The sequence below is a fragment of the Doryrhamphus excisus genome, linkage group LG15 (genome assembly GCF_037039965.1).
Source record: "Doryrhamphus excisus strain RoL-2023G ecotype Guam linkage group LG15, RoL_Dexc_Guam_v1.1, whole genome shotgun sequence".
NCBI classification, from domain to species: Eukaryota; Metazoa; Chordata; class Actinopteri; order Syngnathiformes; family Syngnathidae; genus Doryrhamphus; species Doryrhamphus excisus.
In genome coordinates this window covers 3,199,656-3,222,311 of record NC_136371.1, presented here as the reverse complement: position 1 = coordinate 3,222,311, position 22,656 = coordinate 3,199,656, and the positions used below count along the sequence as shown (strand labels likewise).

General features: G+C 42.7%; 1 protein-coding gene across 13 annotated transcripts in view; it reads left to right on the top strand.

Moving 5' to 3' along the window:
- camta1a (calmodulin binding transcription activator 1a) overlaps positions 1–20,010 on the top strand; it is a 315,309-nt gene extending 295,299 nt beyond the window's left edge. For 6 of the 13 annotated variants that reach the window (XM_058052094.2, XM_058052095.2, XM_058052090.2 and 3 more), the window contains 13 exons: positions 8,780–8,955; positions 9,639–9,835; positions 9,922–10,000; positions 10,144–10,486; positions 10,594–11,063; positions 11,302–11,480; positions 11,778–11,979; positions 12,651–12,722; positions 12,823–12,843; positions 12,954–13,141; positions 14,942–15,016; positions 15,315–15,345; positions 17,742–20,010. In XM_058052094.2, the coding sequence (XP_057908077.2) occupies positions 8,780–8,955; positions 9,639–9,835; positions 9,922–10,000; positions 10,144–10,486; positions 10,594–11,063; positions 11,302–11,480; positions 11,778–11,979; positions 12,651–12,722; positions 12,823–12,843; positions 12,954–13,141; positions 14,942–15,016; positions 15,315–15,345; positions 17,742–17,774 (2,066 nt within the window). In that variant the 3' untranslated portion in view covers positions 17,775–20,010. Of the gene's footprint in view, positions 1–2,589; positions 2,982–8,779; positions 8,956–9,638; positions 9,836–9,921; positions 10,001–10,143; positions 10,487–10,593; positions 11,064–11,301; positions 11,481–11,777; positions 11,980–12,479; positions 12,616–12,650; positions 12,723–12,822; positions 12,844–12,953; positions 13,142–14,941; positions 15,017–15,314; positions 15,346–17,741 lie in introns of those variants that run through there. The other 7 variants (XM_058052105.2, XM_058052092.2, XM_058052103.2 and 4 more) reach the window with 6 other exon arrangements.
- Positions 20,011–22,656: the final 2,646 nt, after the last annotated feature.

Here is a 22,656-nt window from a genome sequence, read left to right as displayed (position 1 = left end):
TTTCAGTTTGTTTTATTTTTCTTAACACATTCAGAGGTGAACTTTTTGGATGATGATGGATTATCCTGCTGCAGTCAAGTTTGCCCGAAGACAGTTGGGATAGGTTCCGGCATGCCCCGCGACCCTCGTGAGGATAAGCGGTACAGAAAATGGATGGATATTTAAATGTGTGTGTCGGGGTGCACAGCATCGATCCGCAAAGGGCGTCATTCAAGCCAGAACCGCCACTGCCTGTTAGTCATTCTCCGAGAGGGGAGGGCATTGTAATATTTTTTTTTCTAACATCCTCGCAACTGACCGGCAAAGTCCCAAAGGTCAACTAGTAGCTTACGATCGATGGGTTGGTGACCCTTAGGTTACGCTCTTTTTCCAACCTTTCACTGTATTGTGCTGTATTATGTATTATTATGCTTTTTGCTTGTGTGAGCTGTAGTGCAGCTTTGTTACAATTTACACAGATTTGTTCATAATGTTCACCTGTTGTGATTAGATTTTTTTTAAGATACAGTAAAAAGGTACCACAGTTTATAGTTGAAAATGTCTTGCAGATTCACGTGGACTTATTCCGTATCCAAGTTGAATTTGTGACTCAGACACATACTGTGAGACATTCGCCAGAATGTAATGAGCACACGAGTCGTTGTGAATGTGTGTGTGTGTGTGTGTGTGAGAGAGAGAGAGGAAAAGCATTACTGCAGTGCCTGAGCATTGACAGGATAAAGTAGGACATGGTGAAACGCCGGCTCCCAGGACAGCTGCATTGCAGACGGCCCTGGAGGGAGTAGGAGGGAGATGGCGGCTCATATACAGCAGAACCCGCAGATCCCTCCGCCATTCATACGCTACCGGCTCACTGGCTCATTCACAGAACCGGCAAAGGAGGAGCTGCCTGACTCGGGGAAAACACAGCCCACCATTTTCCTTCTTTAGTTTAGTCGCTTGCCATCACTGATGATCAATTTGGGCTTTTTTGTTGTTGTGAATCTCACAGTACTTCATACTCTTTAAAGTTTCAGTTTTCTTACTCAGCTACATACAGTAATAAGAACATAGTATTAGACAGTCATCAATATGATTTGATGTAGTTCTAAAGTACAAGCACAGCAATAAACATATTTTTAAATTAATATCTAACTTCTAAACTTTGCAATGGCAGATTTTATGATTCAGCTCTTGCAATGAATCTCATTAATGTGCAGCGAAATGGCTGCTGAATTAGTTCAGTATATTTATACTTTATGAGATGTTTGGTCAACATTATTTATATTATAAATAACTACTTAACTCGGCGGCACGGCGGTCGAGTGGTTAGCGCGCAGACCTCACAGCTAGGAGACCAGGGTTCAATTCCACCCTCGGCCATCTCTGTGTGGAGTTTGCATGTTCTCCCCGTGCATGCGTGGGTTTTCTCCGGGTACTCCGGTTTCCTCCCACATTCCAAAAACATGCTAGGTTAATTGGCGACTCCAAATTGTCCATAGGTATGAATGTGAGTGTGAATGGTTGTTTGTCTATATGTGCCTTGTGATTGGCTGGCGACTAATCCAGGGTGTACCCCGCCTCTCGCCTGAAGACAGCTGGGATAGGCTCCAGCACCCCCGCGACCCTCATGAGGAAAAAGCGGTAGAAAATGAAAGAATAACTGTATAACTGTAAAGAATAACAATTCCAAAACAATAACCAGCTCCCGTGTCTGCGGTCCTGCAGACTCATCTGCTTTGTTTCTGCTTTGTTTACCCCTAATGCAGTACTAAGTGGGATAACTTTGTTCAGAACTAGGGCAGACTGTGTCACTGGCGCATGTTGTCGTCATCCTCACGCCGATCATGCAGAGCTTCCAATGCAGTGTGACTGCACAGACTTGGGAGTCAAAGTGCAGCCACCTGATTCCCTTAAAGGCAGCTGACATAACACTTTGCATTTAGTGCAAAGGAGGAAGGAGGAAGACTCGGTGCTGTGATGTGCTAATGGCACTGTTGCCTGCCTGCCTGCCTGCCTGCCTTGATTTGTCATAATGCAGAGTGGGGGAAGGGGCGCTTTTTTCTCTGCAGCACTGCAGGTAGGGGAGCCATGGGCAGGAAACAAATACAGCCACAAACGGTGCACAACTCTTCAATAATCTCTTGCGCACACACACAACCATATATATATATATATACCCGGTCTGAGGGGTGGTTCGCTAAACTGTTGCACAATCGCACGATTACAGCCTCGCACAACCGGCGGCGTGCAGACTGTTGCAGGCAGCGCATGCCGACTCTAAGCAGCTTTTAACCGGCGTGACACCACAGTGCAGTCGAGGGTGTGGGCGTGTTTGCGCAAACTACTGCAAAGACACGCACCGGTTTCTGTTTTCATCCGCAGACAAGCTCATATAAACATTTTTAATTGGACTAAATTTGACATATACCGATGTTTTAAATGTCATGGCAAAAAAAAAAAAAAAGCGTGGGGAGTAGAAGAGACCCAATTAGGGTAATGGCGTCTGTTTACCGGCAGCACGTGCACACACACACCAGCTCGTGCAATGTTTTTCATTGTCATTTTACTGCATGCAACTACGAGAAACACTTAAGTGTGTGTGTGTGTGTGTGAGGTGCAAGAAGTGGAGGAGAGGAGGAGGAGGAGGAGGGGGCTATCAGAGGAAGAGGAGTAGCTCTCCTCGCGCGGCTCTCTCTTCCCTCACTTGTTCCATTGTTTGACTCCGTGGAAGGAGCTTGACATTCAGTCCACATGTACGCGGATGTACTATATTTGTTTTCTTTTGTCCACGCGTGACAACAGTGCAGACTGTTTCACAGGCTGTGACCAAACTGTATTCTGAGTGAGACAGACGCAGCCATGGCGGGACTGGCGTGGGTCAGGTTGCCGGTGTTTGACACTCGGACCCCTTAACAAAAAAAAAAAAGGCGTGTTTCTTTCTTTTTTTTTTTTTTTTTTTTTTTACCCCGGATTATACCCGATGGAAAATAAGCTGGAAGGTTAGAAGTTTACGCTATGGTCTTGTGTTGTGTTTGTGTAGACTTAAAGTGGAAGTTGCATGCATGGTGTAATGGGCTGTAACTGGGCTGAGGTGAACAATGTGAGCACCTTTAAAGTCATCTGTGCAAGGCAGATGAATGGAGTAGAAAACTCCTGCCTCACTATTTCTTGTCTAAAAGATGCTTTCAAGGAAAGATAATTTAGCTCACTTTAAGATAGGTTCTCTTTTTCTTGTTGTAAAGTATTTCCAATCACATATCCTGCCATTGCAACTGTTGGAAATGAAGTAGATCACATGACTACAATATATTATGAAGTTTCTAGGTATTACTTTGTACCCTTGACAGTATAGTTGTTCAACTTTGGAGCTTTCCTACAGTAAAAAGGGTACCAACAGTTACTTTAAAGACCCCAATTGATGACATCTGTAAGGGAAATTCTTAACTCATAATATTCATAATATCATAATATTTATATAGCATTCTACACTGTATATCAGTGTATGTATCAGTCTGTCTTCTGATCTATCAACCAATTTATCAAAAAGTTACTGCTGAGCGTTTCAGCACCACCAAGCTGTGAACAGTGGCTATGAACTTTTTTTTGTATGTCTCTTTAACAATTAAATTTAGTAGTGGCATGAAATAATAATACATTTTAGTAACTTTTTAAACATTTTCAAATTTGTTAAACATAAAGATAAAGAGCACATTGTTATCAAGCCCTCATTTCAGGTTTGATTTGGACTGACTTTTGTACTTTATAGTAATAATTGTTTTTTTTTCTATATTTTTCTGTCTTACAGTGGTGGCCGTCTATTACTTATTCATACTTTGTGGCAGGAACGTTTAAGAGGTTCCGATAAAAGTTGCCAGTTGTGGCTCGTTGTATATCGTTCTTGATGAAGTTCCAAGTTCAAGTTTAGTCATGCTGTTTCGTTGATGATATTCATAAATTAGACCATAACAAAAATCCCACATAATGCAGGTTATATTGTTTGAATGTTGCACGGTGGAAAGCGGTTAGCGCACAGGCCACACAGCTAGGAGACCCCGAGTTCAAGCCCGCCCTCGGCCATCTCTGTGTGGAGTTTGCATGTTCTCCCTGTTAATGCGTGGGTTTTTCTCCGGGTACTCCGGTTTCCTCCCACATTCCAAAAACATGCTAGAACTCCAAATTGTCCATAGGTATGAATGTGAGTGTGAATGGTTGTGTGTCTATATGTGCCCTGTGATTGGCTGGCCACCAGTCCAGCGTGTACCCCGCCTCTCGCCCGAAGACAGCTGGGATAGGCTCCAGCACCCCAGTGACCCTCATGAGGATAAGCGGTAGAAAATGAATGGATATTATTTGAAAACCTGGAAGGCAAACTGGCCTGCTGAGACATAAAGCCAATTGTGCAGCAGTGTATTAGTGCAATAGTAGATGACAGTAAGTCCCCATGGCGCTCACTTGGCATTTTACCTTTGTTGTGACAGAGTCGATCTCTTCAGTTTTCAGAGTAGCGTCATATTGACCTATTTAGCTGGGCAAATGCCAATAAGCTCAGAGCTGTTCTGTCTTTGTTGCAGGACAAGCAATGCAATCACGCAGCGTGACCTTTGTTTACTGTTGCTTCATGTCTTTGTGTGATTAAGAATACATTAACAGTGTGGAAGCAGTGAATGTAACTAGCAGATAATGTCGCAATTGTACCACCGGTTTGGGCTTTAAAATAAGCAGGCTGTTTGAACAGCTTAATGTCACACGCATGCCTAATGAATGTCAGAAACTGGCTGCAGAGAGATTTTAAAAAGGTCAAACGCTTCCCTGGACTAATGTGAAAAGCCACTGGATCCTATTTGAGGATTAAGTATGTCCTTGATCAAATGTTTACCATGTAATTATCAAGCTTAGTTAGACATTTTTTTTATCTTCTGAAACTTTCTTTATAATTGTTGTCCTTTACCCTAACAACCTCCCACAAGCTTATGTTTGCATAATGGAGCTTGTAAATACTGTATAGTTCTTCACCAAACATACTTAAATGCTGCTTCATTCACTCATTCATTCATTTTTGTTACCACATGTCCTCCTTAGTGTCTGTGGTGAGCTGGAGCCTATCACAACTGACTTCAGACAGGAGGCAGAGGGCACCCTGGACTGGTATCCAGTCCATCACAGGACATTTATAGACAAACCAGTGGGCAATTTATAGGATCCAATTAACCTCACTTGTGGTGTGAATGGTTGTTTGTCTATATGTGTCCTGCGATTGGCTGGCAACCCGTAAAGGGTGTTCCGCACCTCTCGCCCGAAGAAAGCTGGGATAGGCTCCAGCATGCTTGTGACTCTTGTGAGGATAAGCGGTACAGAAAATGGATGGATGGATGTTTTTTGGAAGCCGAAGTGCACACATGTGGATAACACAGAGACATTTCAAGATTCAAATCCTCATTCTCTTGACTGTGGGGCCCATGTGCTAACCACTAGTCCAACGTGCGGCCAGACCTAGCGCCTTGAAATCACCAACCCGTATCTTGACCACTTCTGCCCTGGTGTGTCATCTCCGTTCTCACCCAATTGAATCTCTTTCCTCTTTGTCATGAGGAGTTGCTGCTATGTCAATATTGTCACGATGATGATATTGTAGCAGCTCCGGATGCATAATGTTTGAGCAGTGACCTCAAAGAAAAGCCAACTAGAAGTGGGTTGTAGGAGAAAGTCATCACATGTTAGTTTGTATCATTATGTATTATTATATTATAGACTACTGAAGGACCTTCTACATGGAGCTCATCTTCCTAGGCAAGTCTTAGTCAGCTGGGTCTTGGGTCAGTGTTTGGTGGCTCCCACCGGGGCAGAGCAAGTGATTTCTTATAATGAGGATCAATGGCAGGCAATAAAATGACTTCTTTGTGGTAGTGGTCATAAATGTTCAAGCCTTTTCGTCGACCAATATTAAGTGGATTTTTATTCACGTCCCTGTTGATAACGGCCACTACATTAAAACACTTGATAAGTGGTAGTTTTCAGCTCCTTCAGGAATTTATCGCTTGGATGAAAGAGGTTTTACTCTCTAAAGGACAGGTCAGGTAGTTTTGCAGTCGACTGTAAAAGTACTTAAAAATGATTTATGCGGTAGGCTACACTACACATATTATTTTTTTTACCCACTTCATTGAGTAAAGTTAAAATGGGTCCAAGTCCGAAAGTCAGTAAGCCAATCACCATCATTCCGGTACTGTAAATAAAATTAATGGATGCAGTGCCACCTCCATGCACTTGCTTTTTAGTTTGCCCTAAATGTGTGATAGTGAGCACGTCTACCGTGCACCTCCACGAACCACAGAGTGGGAGGGTGTTTTTACGATGTCACCGTGTTGATGCACTTCTGTTTGGCTGCTCACCTTCCACGTCTCCTCCTTCTCCCCTCCCACTTGTCTCATCCCCCATCCTCCCTCTGCAGTGGACGTGCATCGCATTCATAGCAGCAGGCAGCAGGTGGAGATGACATCATCTGCACTGCAGCACACTGCAGCACTAGCTCTGAACAAAGACATGTCAGCGTGCTGCTAAGTAGCCTGTCTCCTGCTCCGCGTCTCTATGTCCCTGTTGCCCTGTGTCAGACTGGAGAAGAGGGAGAGCGTAGCCTTTTACGGTGACGGGTTGCAGTGTACTTCTCTATCTCGACCCCCCCTCCCCGACTCACCTCAAAACACTATCGCCGCTAATCACTTGGCATATCGCTGTTGGTGCTGTAAAAGACAAAGGTGTTTTGCTGCTCTGCTGATCCGACAGCAGATTTACACAAAGAGGCACTAAAGGAAGTAACCTCAATATTGTAAGTGTAGCACGCTCTGACTGAGCGCTGCAGTTTACGAGCCATTGACATTATGTTTGTCTCTTCATGGCTGCCGCTTGTTTGACTTCCTATACTGTTGCTTATAGGAGGGCTGACATTAGCGCTCTCCTGAGTAACCACTGCTGTAAAGCGCAAATGTCACCATGTCATGTTGTGAAGGCTTCCCACTTGGGTCCCGATCCAATAGCAACTAAGTGCTGACACAAGATCTGGATTTGGTCTACGGTCCCAACATGATTGCGCCCCTATTGCACCTCAGATGCAGAGAACAAATGTGCATGCTGTGCATTGTACTGTACGTGTGACAAATAATGTATTGTTAACCTTCATAAAGTTGGGAGGATTCATACGTCCACCCCCCCCCCCCAGCCCCCCCAAACCCATGTTTTGCCTTTCTCCTCTTTTTTTTTCTGTGTACAGAGTCCTTCTCCTCCCCTTCATCAATAAGCCAATAGCAGACAGGCCATACACACGCAGCCATGTTCTTGTCGCCTAGTTACCGCTCAGCAGCAGGTTTCCACAGAAACGGCCTCATAGTGGCTAAATGGGGAATGCTAATGCAGTCTTCTGAAGTCCCTACTGCAGTGGACTCTCTGTACCCATCCCGTTACTCAAACGATATACAACACAATGTGTATGGGTTTGCGCTTACAGTATACATTTGTATACCTGAACGTGTTTGTTCGTTTTGCACAAGTTTGAGTGCTTGGTAGATTTATTGCTTAATGTCTCGGAGGGCTCCAACTACAGGTGGGTCACACTCCTCAGTCTACTCGGAAAGTATATTCCAGAGTGCTGGGGAGAAAGAAAGTATATTCCAGAGTGCTGGGGAGAAACCTCGGCTACAGGAGGTTTGATTGTGGTGTTCATCCTCGTCGTGGAACACCGGACCAGGTCTACACTCTCTTGCTAGGGTACTTAGGATTTGTCCAAGTGTGCTTTGTTATCCTGAAAAAAGGCATTTGACTGCGTCTTCACAGTGTCTTGTCTTACCGGGATAAGCAGAAGTAAATGGATGGTCTCAGAGGGATTCCTAATGCAACCTCGAGCTCCCTACCCATTTTACAGTCAGTTGCACTCTTCACTTTTTATTTTAGTGACAAGAAATATAGATTTACAGTTTCCCAGAAGTCACTTACATTTTGAATTATGCAGAGTGTTCTAGATTTTCAGAGGGGGAACTAGCTGTACATATTGTTGAAGACCTACGTATCGACACCAAACTGTTTTTACCAATAGTAGGTACAACATATTAAACGCCTCCAAAGCAGCATATAAGCACTCTCAAGGCTAATGTGCCTCCATCTTGACGTATGGAACGGCAGATTCTTCAAGGACTCTTGTGATTGATTGGTAATGTCGCCTCTTATTCCTTCGACCATGCGTGCTTATGGAAGGGGAGTGAATTGGGACGCCTTGGCCTTAATAGATTGCATTTAATGAGCTGGGTAGGACCTTCAGCTGCACGCAGCGCATGTCTGAAGCCGTGTGTGAAAGTGTGGACCGATTTAGCGTCATTGCTCAGCCTGTTAATCTTCTTGGGATGTGTTGGAGTGGAGCTGGAAACAGCAGTAGGTTTGTGATGGGAGCTCCTTAGCAGGTGATTGATGAATGTCAGGGGTACGTTTTGGCAAAGCCTGTTATTATGATGAAATTGATTAATGCTTTTGTTCCCACTCACTTCTCGGTCAGATTAATGATGATTATACAGGATCTGTAATAGCTGGGAGAGAGACTTTGTCATTTACTGCTGGTGTGTCAGAAATGGTTGATGATTTTGCTTCAAGAAGCTGCCGCAGATCCACTGCTTTCTCAAACCAACACATTCGGTGCAACTCGGTGCCTACTGTATGATCATTATCTTTCTAGGATACATCGTATGTGCCGGCAGACATTTTTTTTGAACACCGGATCAAACTTTTGTTTCTCCTCTGTGTCCCACAACCTGGCCAGATAACCAGTTCAGAATGTCCATCCTGGAGCGCTTGGAGCAGATGGAGAGGAGGATGGCAGAGATGGCCAGCCACCAGCAACAGATCACTGCAGGGAGTGGTGGAGCTGGAGGAGGTACAGGAGGAGCGGGAACAGGAGGAGGCGGTGGAGGTGGAGACAACAACACCCAGGCCCAGGTAAACAGCTGCGATGGCAACTCATATACGTATCTCACATTAAGACTACCTTTACCTTTTACTAACATTTTGAATGGCATCTTCAGCACGGTGTTGGAGTGGTTAAGCATGCAGGCCACACAGTTAGGAGACCCGTGTGCGATTCCCCCACCTGGTATCTCTGTGTGGAGTTTGAATGTTCTCCCTGTGCATGCATGGGTTTTCTCCGGGTACTCCGGTTTCCTCCCACATTCCAAAAACATGCTAGGTTAATTGGCGACTCCAAATTGTCCATAGGTATGAATGTGAGTGTGAATGGTTGTTTGTCTATATGTGCACTGTGATTGGCTGGCGACCAGTCCAGGGTGTACCGCGCCTCTCGCCCGCAGAAGCTGGGCTAGTACTCAATCTGACAGATTTGAAGGACGAATCTGTAAATATTGAAAAGTCATGATATGCCATGCTACTCATAAAATGCTTAATACTGTAATTTAAGCATTATTTTCTTCCAGATTTTCGTCTTTCCGAAGATTGTTTTGCTGAATTATACTTAATGTGTCATGATATTCTCAGATTCACAGCACTTGTGTTAACAATACCAGAAAACCAAAAAAAAAGTGCAAATCAGAGAAAAAATGGATGGCTATGTTGTTAACAGTGAGTATAAAAGCAGCAATAAAAATGTTATCCATTGTATTTGGCAGTGTGCATCTGGCCACACGCAGCCCAGCAGCTCCTTTGAGAGCCGCGTCGTGGTGGTTTGCGAGAAGATGATGAGCCGAGCTTGCTGGGCCAAGTCCAAACATTTAATCCACTCAAAGACTTTCCGAGGCATGACGCTCCTTCACCTGGCTGCAGGCCAGGGTTACGCCACCCTCATCCAAACACTCATCAAGTGGCGGTGAGAAAAAAAAATACTATACTTTAACGTTGCGGTTTTTAATGTGAGTTGCATGCCACCTAATTGTTTTCTTGTCTTCAATCCAGGACTAAGCATGCTGATAGTATTGATTTGGAGTTAGAAGTGGACCCTCTTAATGTGGATCATTTCTCCTGCACGCCTCTGGTAAGAGAGCTGAGTGTCTTTGGTTTGATTAATGATAAAAACATAGTATTTTGTGCGAAATGTTGATACGCATTTTAACCAATGTGATTTCAAAAAATCCACTCAATCTGTTTCTCCTCTTTCACGACTGTATGATTTTCCAGATGTGGGCATGCGCGCTAGGTCACCTGGAGGCAGCTGTGGTTCTGTATAAATGGGATCGACGGGCCCTGGCAATTCCAGATTCTCTGGGCCGCCTACCACTTTCAATCGCCCGTTCCCGGGGCCATACCAAACTCGCTGAATGTCTGGAGCAACTGCAGAGGGAGGAGCATCAGCCACCGGCTCCTCTGCCACCCACGACTCGCATGTCTTTCTCCCCAGACACCCCTACAACAGACAGCTGGATGCTCAGTTGGGCTAATGAGGGTGTAGTTGCACCCGGTGGCAAGAGAGTAGGTCCTGCTACCTCAACAACCACATCCGGCAACACCAGCCTCAATCCAGGCAAGTAGCTCCCTTTGTACTGGACTTCACATCAAAAGCTGTCGGAAAAAAATCTAATCTGTCAGTATTTTCCCCCAGCTAACAGTAACATGTTGTGTGCTTTGCAGACTTGAGGAGGCCTAGGTCAGAGCCTTCAAGCTATTACAGCAGCGAGGGCCAAAGAGATCTCCCACTAGCTAAAAAGCATAAACCCAACCCAGAGCTGTTTCAGACACGGCCTGACAAGGCCATGTCCGTTCCTCTTAGCCTAGAGCAGCAACAGCTCCACAAGCTGTCCTCGAGCCCCAAAACCCAGTCCTTCGAGGGCTCAGAAAATGGCCTGTCTATTGGAGGTAGCACAGGGACAGCCAGATGGAGCCCCAGAGAGAGTTTCTCCAGCAGCAGCATGGGGAGGAAAGGGCTGGGGGTCAGCGGAAGCAGCGCCTTGGGGAAGGAAAAGCTTGTTACCCGGTTGCGCCAACGGGAACAGCTTGGCATGCTGGCGATGGCGGACAGAGACATGGCTGATGCAGAAATGCTCGCTTATCGGGAAGATCTGGAGAATCAGGACTGTCTTGCGCAGATGGATGACCTACAGGTAATAAGAACAAGATGATGAAATAAACCACTTATCCTAAACCTTACCCCTGCGTTTTGTGCATTCACGAAAATCAAGTGTCCTAATTCCCCTTATATCAAAACGTAAGGGCTAAGTAACCTTAAGATCTTTACAGTGTTCACTTGCCATCACAGAACTAAAACTGACTTTTTGTGGAATAGTTGGTCTTTCCTCATCCATCCTTAGTCATCCTTATGGGTTGGTTTCTTTGTCTCAGGCAAATATGATGACTCTGGCAGAGCACATCATTGACGCGACGCCGGAAAGAATCAAGCGGGAGAACTTTACAGCAGCAGACCCTTTACCGGTAGATACATCTGGGGTTAACAGCACTATGAACTGGCTGGCCAACTACCTGGGAGATGCAGAGCAGCTACCGAGCATCTTACACTTACGGTATGGAGTGGGTAGAGGAAGCACTTGTGCATTTTATTGTGGTACATCATCAACAGGAGCTTTAAAACTCACGAAATTCTTCATCAGATAGAATAAATCTGCATGAAGTGCCTGTACAAATTACAGTAACACATGGCCAGAGCTATTATTATTAATTATGTCATTATTATTTACTTGATTCCATGATTGGAAATCGGGATTGGTTCATGGAATCACATTACATTTGTAAAATCAATGGTGCCCCTCTTCCTTCAATTATCTGTATAATAAACCCTTGACCCCCTTGTCCAACCCCAGTCTGAGTCCTGAGGGGTCCCCACTGGGAGAGGGGCCCCTGGAGAGGTCCACGCTTCCATCGCCTGCAGACTGGAGTGAGTTCCTCAATGCCTCCAACAGCAAAGTTGAGCGAGACCTGGCCCAACTGACTCTGTCCGACCCAGAACAGAGAGAACTTTACGAAGCTGCCCGCCTAGTTCAGACAGCCTTCCACAAGTACAAGGTACAGGCCCGCCACTATAGGATACCATGTGATGTGGGTTCTGCAGCGTGCAGTGAAAAGTGTGTTCTCGTGCACTTTTATTTGGTCAAGAGCTTCTTAAAAGGAAGCTATCATTTCTCTAGTGAAGGGCATTTTTGTGGAATCTTTTGCACACTTCTTGTTCATTTGTTTCATTGTTTGTTTTTTAATTTTACTAATGTACACATGAAAACGTGAACTAAAATATAAAAAAAAAATATCTGTGTGGTCTCAGCATGGGAAGATGGTTTGAGCAGAGCATGACCTTGCCTATTGGAACAATTGCATTTTCCTTCCATATTGCTTCTGCTGTTAGAAAAGGATTAAGCCGCTTTCAGTTTGATGTATGGAGCATGCTGCTGCTTGTTATTAACTAGCTCTCCCAAACACCTTCTCTCTGTTTCGGTCCTCTTCTCTACTTTTTTTTTTTTTTCCATACGATAAACTGTTTGCTGTTTTTTGTCATCTGTTGTGCCTACAAGCTAATACTGAGGGGGGCCTTTGGAAACTCCATCTCCCAGCTTCCCACCAAGGCTGGACACATGCCAGGGTGGCGTACAATACGAAGATACTGACGAGACTGCACAGAGCCGCCCAGGTGGCAAATAGTAGGTTTTGGTTTGACCTCTGCCATTCTGCTTACCCTCCAACAGGGGCGGCCACTCCGAGAGCAACAGGAAGTAGCTGCTGCTGTTATTCAGCGTTGTTACAAGAAATACAAACAGGTAGGAACGATTACTTGGAATAATGCTCCTTATGTGCAGTATTTAATATTAAATCACCATATTATCATCATTAACAATACATCTCTTCCTTATATGCAAGCTTACATGGATAGCCTTGAAGGTAAAACATCTTCATAACCAGCAGTTAAATTCATCCCCCCCAAAAAAATATCTGAATCTTGTAGAAGTACAAGTCAAATAACAGACCTTGTCATTTGTTCTTGCTCGCAGTATGCACTTTATAAGAAGATGACGCAGGCCGCCATCCTTATCCAGAGTAAATTCCGCAGCTACCACGAGCAGAAGAAATTCCAGCAGAGCAAGAGGGCGGCCATGCTCATTCAGCAATACTACCGCAGCTACAGACTCAAACCTCACCACCGTGGGGCGGCCGCTGCCCTGGTGCAGCACAAATTGAGGTAGCCCCATTATCAAGGCAACATATTAAGCCAAACAATGAAGAGATTGTTGTTTGCAAAGGGATGTAGTCTCCAATGACTGGTACAGTCTGCAATGACTGAGGGACTCAAAGTTTATTTAATACACTACATGAAAATGTTGCCACAATGTCGTCAGACTTTCAGGAAAATGTGTTTCCTATTCATTTTGAATGAAGATGAGTCTATGCATATACCTGTTTATTTATTGTGTGTATAACCATACAGTTTTAATACTCTTTGCTTACATGCTTACTATGTTATGTTAGAACTAGGCCAGTCAAAATGAATGTGTGAACCCCAGTAACTAAATTATTTAATTTTAGCTAAATTAACGCACACGCATCATGGCAAGCCACACCTCAACTTTGAACTCAATTGCTCATTGCTCGCAATAACAGATTAAGTGTCAAATTGCTGTAAATTGCATAAAATGCAGTTGTCACATAGCTTAGCATCGTACTTATCTGTGGTTAGCATGGTGTTTATCTGCGGTTAGCATAGTATTTATATGTGGTTAGCATGGTGTTTATCTGCGGTTAGCATAGTATTTATATGTGGTTAGCATGGTGTTTATCTGTGGTTAGCATAGTATTTATCTGTGGTTAGCAGAGTGTTTATCTGTGGTTAGCATGGTGTTTATCTGTGGTTAGCATGGTGTTTATCTGTGGTTAGCATGGTGTTTATCTGCGGTTAGCATAGTATTTATATGTGGTTAGCATGGTGTTTATCTGTGGTTAGCATAGTATTTATCTGTGGTTAGCAGAGTGTTTATCTGTGGTTAGCATAGTATTTATCTGTGGTTAGCAGAGTGTTTATCTGTGGTTAGCATAGTATTTAAGTATTTATCTGTGGTTAGCATGATGTTTATCTGTGGTTAGCATGGTGTTTATCTGTGGTTAGCATAGTATTTGTATGTGGTTAGAATAGTATTTATATGTGGTTAGCATGGTGTTTATCTGTGGTTAGCATGGTGTTTATCTGCGGTTAGCATAGTATTTATATGTGGTTAGCATGGTGTTTATCTGTGGTTAGCATAGTATTTATCTGTGGTTAGCAGAGTGTTTATCTGTGGTTAGCATAGTATTTATCTGTGGTTAGCAGAGTGTTTATCTGTGGTTAGCATAGTATTTAAGTATTTATCTGTGGTTAGCATGATGTTTATCTGTGGTTAGCATGGTGTTTATCTGTGGTTAGCATAGTATTTGTATGTGGTTAGAATAGTATTTATATGTGGTTAGCATGGTGTTTATCTGTGGTTAGCATAGTATTTGTATGTGGTTAGCATAGTGTTTATCTGTGGTTAGCATAGTATTTGTATGTGGTTAGCATAGTGTTTATCTGTGGTTAGCATAGTATTTATCTGTAATTAGCCTTGTATTTACGTATATGTGGTTAGCATATTGTTTATTTGTGGTTGAGGATGGAACCGCAAAGGTAAAGGGACTAGTGTTGGGCAAATAGATTTTCAGACATGACATTTCTTGACTAGGCTGCACGGTGAACGAGTGGTTAGCACCCAGGCCACACAACTAGTAGACCAGGGTTCGATTCCATCTCTGTTTGGAGTTTGCATGCATGGGTTTTCTTCGGGTAATCTGGTTTCCACCCACATTCCAAAAACATGCTAGGTTAATTGGCAACTCCAAATTGTCCATAGGTATGAATGTGAGTGTGAATGGTTGTTTGTCTATTGTTTGAACATTTGAATCATTTGACAGCCCTTGTTAGAATGTAATCCTTCAAATGATATAAAACATTCCCGTCTTATTTGGTTTGTAGAGGTTGTCTGCTCACCAAGAGGCAGGATCAAGCTGCCAGGAAGATCATGAGGTTCCTGCGCCGCTGCCGCCACAGGTAGACCCCCTTACACGGACACACACGACACGTCATGTAAAGCTAATCAGTAAAGTGCATTTTAAAATAAAACACCCAAGTTTCATGACGTCCCACATCTCAGTTCTTTTTCTAAATGCTGCTGTCATGTTTTATTTTGGTTGGGCGTGTTAGGTGGTTAGAAAAGTCTCCATGTGCCCAAGCTCCAGTCTCCCTCCCCCCTCACTGTAATTGGCCCCCCACCTGTCCCCGCACCCTTCTGCAGAGTCCCTACTGTGTGCTAATAGCTGTCTGGTATTGTTTTGCTGTTTATGCCAAGCCCCTTGATGGACCATAGACTGTTCAAGCGGGTGAGTGCTGCCTCAGCAACTCAGTTCGTGCCTCTCTATTCTTCTCTGTCTCTGCTCTTTAATAATAATTATTTCCACCTAAGTTATCAGCTTTTGCATTTTCTCCCTCCCTCACACTCATTTTCTCCTTTGCTCTTCCTCTCCTCTCTCTCCAACTCAACTTCCTCCTCCATCATTTGTGCTTGATGCCTGCTTGCATGAGGGCTGCCAGCTGGAGCCACAGGTGTGCTGACAAGCTCAGAGTCAGAGACGGACCTTTGTCAGACTAACCATTATGCTTATGAATGACATAACGGATGATTGGGTGCAACGGGCATTTTGCTTTTTTTATCTGTCTTTCTCTCCTTGGAACTTTTATTTCACTTTGTTTGCACAGAAAGACAGTTTGAGAGAGCGTGCCGGGTGCTTCTTTTGATGGTGGATTGATGTGCTGCATGTCCACTGGTGACAACCTCAGGGCTAAAAGGCATGCTGTGGGCCTGCTGTTTTCTCAAGTTGTCTCTCTGTTTTTGTTGGCTGGCTGTTTGTCCTCTTTCTTGCCACTTGACATACTGAGAGGGACCAAACTCATATGAATCCAAAGCAGACCAGGACAAAGTGCATGTATACTGCAGGGTGACGAATTGACATCCTCAGCTATCTGTTAATGATGTCTGCATTAATAATAATTCATATCTGTGCTGTTATGTCTAATAGGTCAGACCGCTTTGAAAGCATATAGGTCACAGGGAAAAAAAACGAACAATAGACTCTTCCACCCACTGGGAGAACAGTAATGAATTCCTACCTCTCGGGAGTACACCAGCTCAGCAAGAGCAAATGCACATGTATCCGTGACATTTAACCACATGTTCATATTACAATGAAGAAGAACGTGAAAAATCTGCTAATATCAGACAATATTTGATGGTACTCAGTAGATATTTGCATTTGTCAGGCTGTTTGCTGCTGATTTTTTTTTTTTTGTGGACCCACACCAGTTCAATGCCAGTGTGACCATATGGGAGAGAAAAGGAAACATTTCTTTTTACATGTGGATGCGATCCCGTTATTGACCGCCATTGTGTCCATTTGTGTTTGTGTCAAAAAGCACTCGCTTTCTACATGAAAACTGGATTGAAATAACAAAACCCAAAAAAATACAATAACAAATAATTCATTTTAAAATTAAAATATCTGCAGTGAGAATATTACATCCATTACAATATTACGTTAATGTTTAGATTGATGATTTAATCTTGGATATTGGAAAAAAAATATTTTGTTTACAAAATATAGCACACAGTTCCTACTACATGCAAATAATATTGACAAGATAAGTTTGATGGTATCCGCCACCACCTTAAAAACCATCTGTGTTGCTTCTAACATACACCAGCTACAAAGTAATGGGCCTGAATGACTCCACGTGAATGTAATGTTAACATATGAGCTACCTGTATATTATAGTTATTTTATGTTGAACTAATGTATGTGATTTCAAAGCATAACAAAAGAAGGAAATTAAAAAGAGGTTTATGCACACGGCCCTGATGCCTGACACGTAAACAAAAACTGTCGAAAGAAAGGATGCATGGTGCTGGAGTGGTTAGCGTGCAGGCCACACAGCTAAGAAACCAAGGTTCGATTCCCCCTCTGCGGGTACTCCAGTTTTCTTCCCAAATTCCAAAAACATGCTAGGTTAATTGGTGACTCCAAATTGTCCATAGGTATGAATGTGAGTGTGAATGGTTGTTTGGATATATGTGCACTGTGATTGGCTGGCCATCAGTCCAGGGTGTACCCCGCCTCTCGCCCATCAGCTCCAGCATGCCCACGACCCTGATAACTGACACATGTAAACAAAAACTGTCCAATTAAAGGATGCATGGTGGTTGAGTGGTTAGCGCGCAGGCCACACACCTAGCAAACCTGCGTTCGATTCCCCCTCTCCGGGTACTCCGGTTTTCTTCCCACATTCCAAAAACATGCTAGGTTAATTGGTGACTCCAAATTGTCCATAGGTATGAATGTGAGTGTGAATGGTTGTTTGGATATATGTGCCCTGTGATTGGCTGGCGACCAGTCCAGGGTGTACCCCGCCTCTCGCCCATCGGCTCCAGCATGCCCACGACCCTTAGATAAGATAAGATAAGCCGTATAAATAAATAACAACACATAAACAATGGATGGAAATCACTACCTTTACGTAGGAAGATGCATATGCAACTTTCAAGCACCGGTTTTGTGTGTAAATGAGGTTCTGGTGCTTCCTTTCACAGACCAGCTGTTGATCCTGGTGACGCCAGTGCTAAGATTGTGATATCTAACTTGAGGTTCAAGTTCAGGATCTTTCATACTGACTTAACCCTGCCCCTCTCTCTCTCTCTCTCTCTCTGTCTCTTTCTGTTATACAGGGTGAAAGAATTGAAAAGGGCCAAGGAACATGAGACCATTCAGAAGAGCCCCCCCACAATGTGACATCACTCCTCCAACACCTCCTTTTTTTATTTGTATTTTATTTTTTTGGAACCAAGACATTATACAAGAGAAAGGGATGAAAATAGTATCAGTGCAGAGTCACTATAACACACATTTTTTCCACAAATATATATATATATATATATATATTCTTTCCACTGGATTTCAGTTGGAGAGTGGCAACTTCTACTATGGGATTATAAACTTCAACGGGATGAGGGGAGGGGGTGCAGAACATTTTGCTTCATGGCATTTTTTTGCACTTTTTTCTGGACACAATTTTCCGACTGTGAAGGAAGAGGACGTAGGGCGAGCCCAGAACAGGAAGTCCGGACATGGATATCTCAGACCATAGGGAGACAATGCTGGAAGACTCTTAATTGTATTTCACAATTTTTTTTTTTTTAAGTGAGCAATTAATTCAAAAGGGGATGAATTTGTTTTTATCTAAATACATTAGTCAAGCCACTCTGCCACATTGATGATACTTACATGCATTTATAATCAGGTCAACATCTCCCACCCCGTATCTCGGCCCCACAAGGCTGGAGCTACAAGTGAATGTGCAGAAGCAAATAAGGGATTTCATTGTTCTGTTTTACTGGTGTTATTTTATTACTTGAATTTCTTTTATACTCACACTGTCCAATGTGTTTGTCCCCTCATGTAATGTTGATCTGTATTTCCAGACCCCCCCACCCAAAAAAAAAATGCATGACTTCCGTGTTAAGAAAAGTCTCTGCTTGTGTGTTTTTGGTCTTTAAGTCGATCCTTGGATTCTCTTAGCACATATCCATCTTCCCACGTAAGACTACCCTCTTCATTGTATTTGTTTTTCACTTTTGCTTATTTTGTGTGATAAACGTTCGGGTCATGCAGGTTCTTAACGTTGTTTTTCAGTGAACTTCAGAGCCGGCAAGGGCTTTTGAGGGGAAGATCACATACATTGCCTTGACGTCTTAGAGATTCTTTGAGGGGTCCCTAAGCTTGTCCCAAAATAGGGGTTTGACAAATCCATATTTTTGACAATTGAGCGAACATTTCTGTATATAACGAAGGCTGAAAGTACAGTAGGGGAAGAAAAAAAAACACATTTACCCAATGGGGATTGTATTTTAGAAATATATTATTTTATTCATTAAAAAAATGGGTCAAAAAGAGGTACAAGACAAACACAAATATTTGTATAGTTTTCTTTGAATGCCTAAGAAGTACAGTTGTATTGTTTGTAAATAATGTAAATAACTGGGATAAAAATGAGTTATGTGCATGAAAAGTATGAAGAGTGAAAAAGGCAGGAGAACAACAAAGCAGTAGTGGCTATGCTCTGTAAAATGAAAACAAGTTCACTATTTTAGAGTATTTGATTTGGATTGTTTCCATATGAGAAGTTACAAAATACTTTATGTAGAGTTAGGAAAAGAATTTACCTTAAAACAAGCACCTTGTTATGGGTTGTTTTTTTTTTTATTTTATTTTATTTATTTTTTTTAGCGACCCATAATCCTTTGCCAACGGTGCCAAGGAATGTGAATGCTACATCATCGCTTAGGAACATGTTTTGCAAAGCTGATAATCATACCGGCCCTATGAAGACCATAACAGTTCAAAGAACCAAGAAGAATAACATTAAAAAATATAAATATTTAAGCTTTTTTTTTTTTTTGGTTCTTTTTGCAAAAGGAATGTAATGAACTATCTTGTGTGATCTGATTGTAAATGGCAGCCTTGATCAGGGCTCCTCGTCTACATCGATAAGACGTGAAATGACTTCACATCTTTTAAATGTGCCGTACGATGGTGTCAGTATTAACTCACTAAATCCCACAATTTTCCTAATTCTGTATTTCATTCTTGATCAAGGCTGCCACGTCTAAACCAACCTTAATGCTGTAAATTCTGTGTAAAAAAAAAAAAAAGTCAATATTTCAAGCTGACAAATGTGCATGGCTGGATCTCTTTGTCAAGCAGCAACATCCAAAGGTGCTAAATTTATTCTATCCAAAATTCAACATTAAAAATTGTCACTAATGTGTGCAAAAACTGTAGTCGATAAGTGTATTTTTCATATTGAAATGACACAGTCATATTTCTTCAACCACAATTTGGCTTAATTGAATGTGGTCATTTTCAGATCTGATTCATACACTTTATTTGGACAGTGTTTATGTGGAAAGTGCCTATTCATCAAACCTAAAAAAACAACTGTTTTTCCCCCAAACAAATGAATCAACACTATTTATTACCTTCCAATGGTCCGAGCTATTATATAATATCCCCTCTTCTCACCAATGTCCATGCAGCTCCAGCTTGTCAACAGCTTGTTTTTTTTTCATTTTGTCTCCTTGTTTGTTCTCTGCTGCCACAGAATGCTCAAATCACACTTGAAAAATGCCACTACTGGGGTTTGTTGCAACACATTCACCCTGGATTCCGCGGGTCGAATGCATAGCCAATGCAAATTGCTAAAAGCAGGGGGGATTTATTATGCTTGCATGGGTAAAATAGTAAACTGGGTGATAGAAGTGCACCTGAAGCATGCTTACTTTCCTAGAATCGGTAGTCGGATTAACTTGTTATATGACATACAGGTTCTGCAATGCGATGAGCTTTGGTTTTGATGTGCCACCAAAAGAGAAGAAGAAGGCACAGGCTCAATTCGAGGTAGCTACTAATGTTTGTCAGGATTGTTTTTCAGCAAGCATTTTTTTTTTGTTTCTTGATTTACATGCTTCACTGATTTAAATTGAATCTGCGTTCTCCCAATTTCGAATATAAACAAGCTTTTGAGATCATTGGGAAAGAATACAGAACAAAAAGAGGCATAGTTCTGCTGTAGCCTCCCCCCCAAACCCCCTTTCTATGTTTTACTCAGGGTGTGACAAAATGGAGAGGAGTAAACAGAGCAAAGCAGAGGAGGCTGAATTTGAATATGAAAACTTTTCAGCTTGCATCAGCAGATGATTGGATTTATTGAAGATGATTTCACATTTGCATTCGAGGTGCCCAATAGATGAACGTGAAATTTAATTGAGTAGTATTTTAATTGAGACCCCCCCGCCCCCCCACACACACACACACCCCCCACGTCTTGTTCCTGCCACCCCCTTTGCCAGAGAGCTGTAGACTCATCAGGACAACAGAACACATAATTGTATCTCGCTGTATCTTTCACTCGTCACTGCAGAGCAATAAAGAAGTTTGGTGGAGACCTCCATTTTAAACGATCAGGCACATGTAGTCCACTGACTCTTACGCAAATGCCAGTATTGCAAGACAAGCATTCAGTAGTTTATGGAGAGCACCCTATACCGAACTGCACGTTTTCATCGATTCCAAACATGAAGAAAAAAAAAAAAAGCCCAACTTTGATAGAAAGCTATGGGTCCTCGACACTTTGCATGTGAACTAGTGTTAGAACTACTTTCCTCTCCTCTATAGCGGTCCTTCTCTGTCTCCCCCCCCCCCCTGTTATGTGACTTTTCTCCGCTGCTCTCAAAAGTTCCAGCTCTCCTTGGTTTTCCTAATGTGTTTTTACTTTCTCTTTTTTGCCCTTCCCTTCTCTTGTTTGTAAGTTTGATTTTTTGTAATTGTGCATGTACAAGCGTCACTGACTCGATGGATATGTTTAAAAAAAAAAAAATTAAAAAAAAGAAGAAAAGAGTGATTTCAGCTGCTGAAGCCATGCAAACCATTTTGAATTGCCCTTAAAATATGGAAGATGTTTTCTGAATGCTTTATATTCTTTCTGCTGTAAAATAATAATAAAAAAATGAAAAAATGTTGAAAAGTTGTGTTAACCGGTTTTCTGCTTCCCTGTGGAATTATCGCTGCACTTTTTACGTGACACATTTGGACGATGATTACCTTTAATGTTTTTTTTTTAATTCTGTAATACACAAGTATTGGTATTTTAAAGACAGTCAATGGCTTTAAAGGGGACCTATTATGCTTTTCCAACTTTTCTGACCTAGAAATGTTGTTAGAATGTTTTGCTCTTGTATTAAACTATGCCAAGGTTTTAGATAATGAGGTTTGCGGGATTCGGGAGTGAGCCCTGAAAGAAGTTTGGGAGGGCTCTGGATGCTCGTGAGCCGGACTTCCTTATATGGGTGTTCCTGGTACAAGCTGTAGGCGTGTAGCATTGAGTGTTACCGTGGAGCTAATGAGTGGCTTCCAGGAAATATTTGTTCAAGTTTGAACTTGTCTAAAGCGGCAAACATCAGGCAGAAGTAGTTGGAGTTTCAGATTCCTGACCAGCGAGAGAAAAATGTTTTTATATTTTTATGAACATGAGTGAAGCTGGACTATCCGCCAAACTATTGCTGAACTTGGTCATGTTGAAGAGTCAGAACCGCAAGCTGTAAGTGACAATCTAACTCTTTATTTCGTGTAAGTAAGCGGTCATTCGGGCTGTACGGCGGACAAGTGGTTAGCACGCAGGCCTCATAGCTATGAGACCGGAGTTCAATTCCACCCTCAGCCACCTCTGTGTGGAGTTTGCATGTTCTCCCCATGCATACTCCGGGTACTCCGGTTTCCTCCCACATTCCAAAAACATGCTAGGTTAATTAGCGACTCCAAATTATCCATAGATATGAATGTGAGTGTGAATGGTTGTTTGTCTATATATGTGCCCTGTGATTGGCTGGCGACCAGTCCGGGGTGTACCTCGCCTCTCGCCCGAAAATAGCTGGGATAGGCTCCAGCACCTCTGTGACCCTCGTGAGGATAAGTGCTAGAAAATGAATGAATGAATAAGCGGTCATTTGTGTAGCATTATAGAGTGTGCATACAGGAAGCATCTTCATTTATTCATTCATTTTCTACCGCTTTTTCCTCATGAGGGTC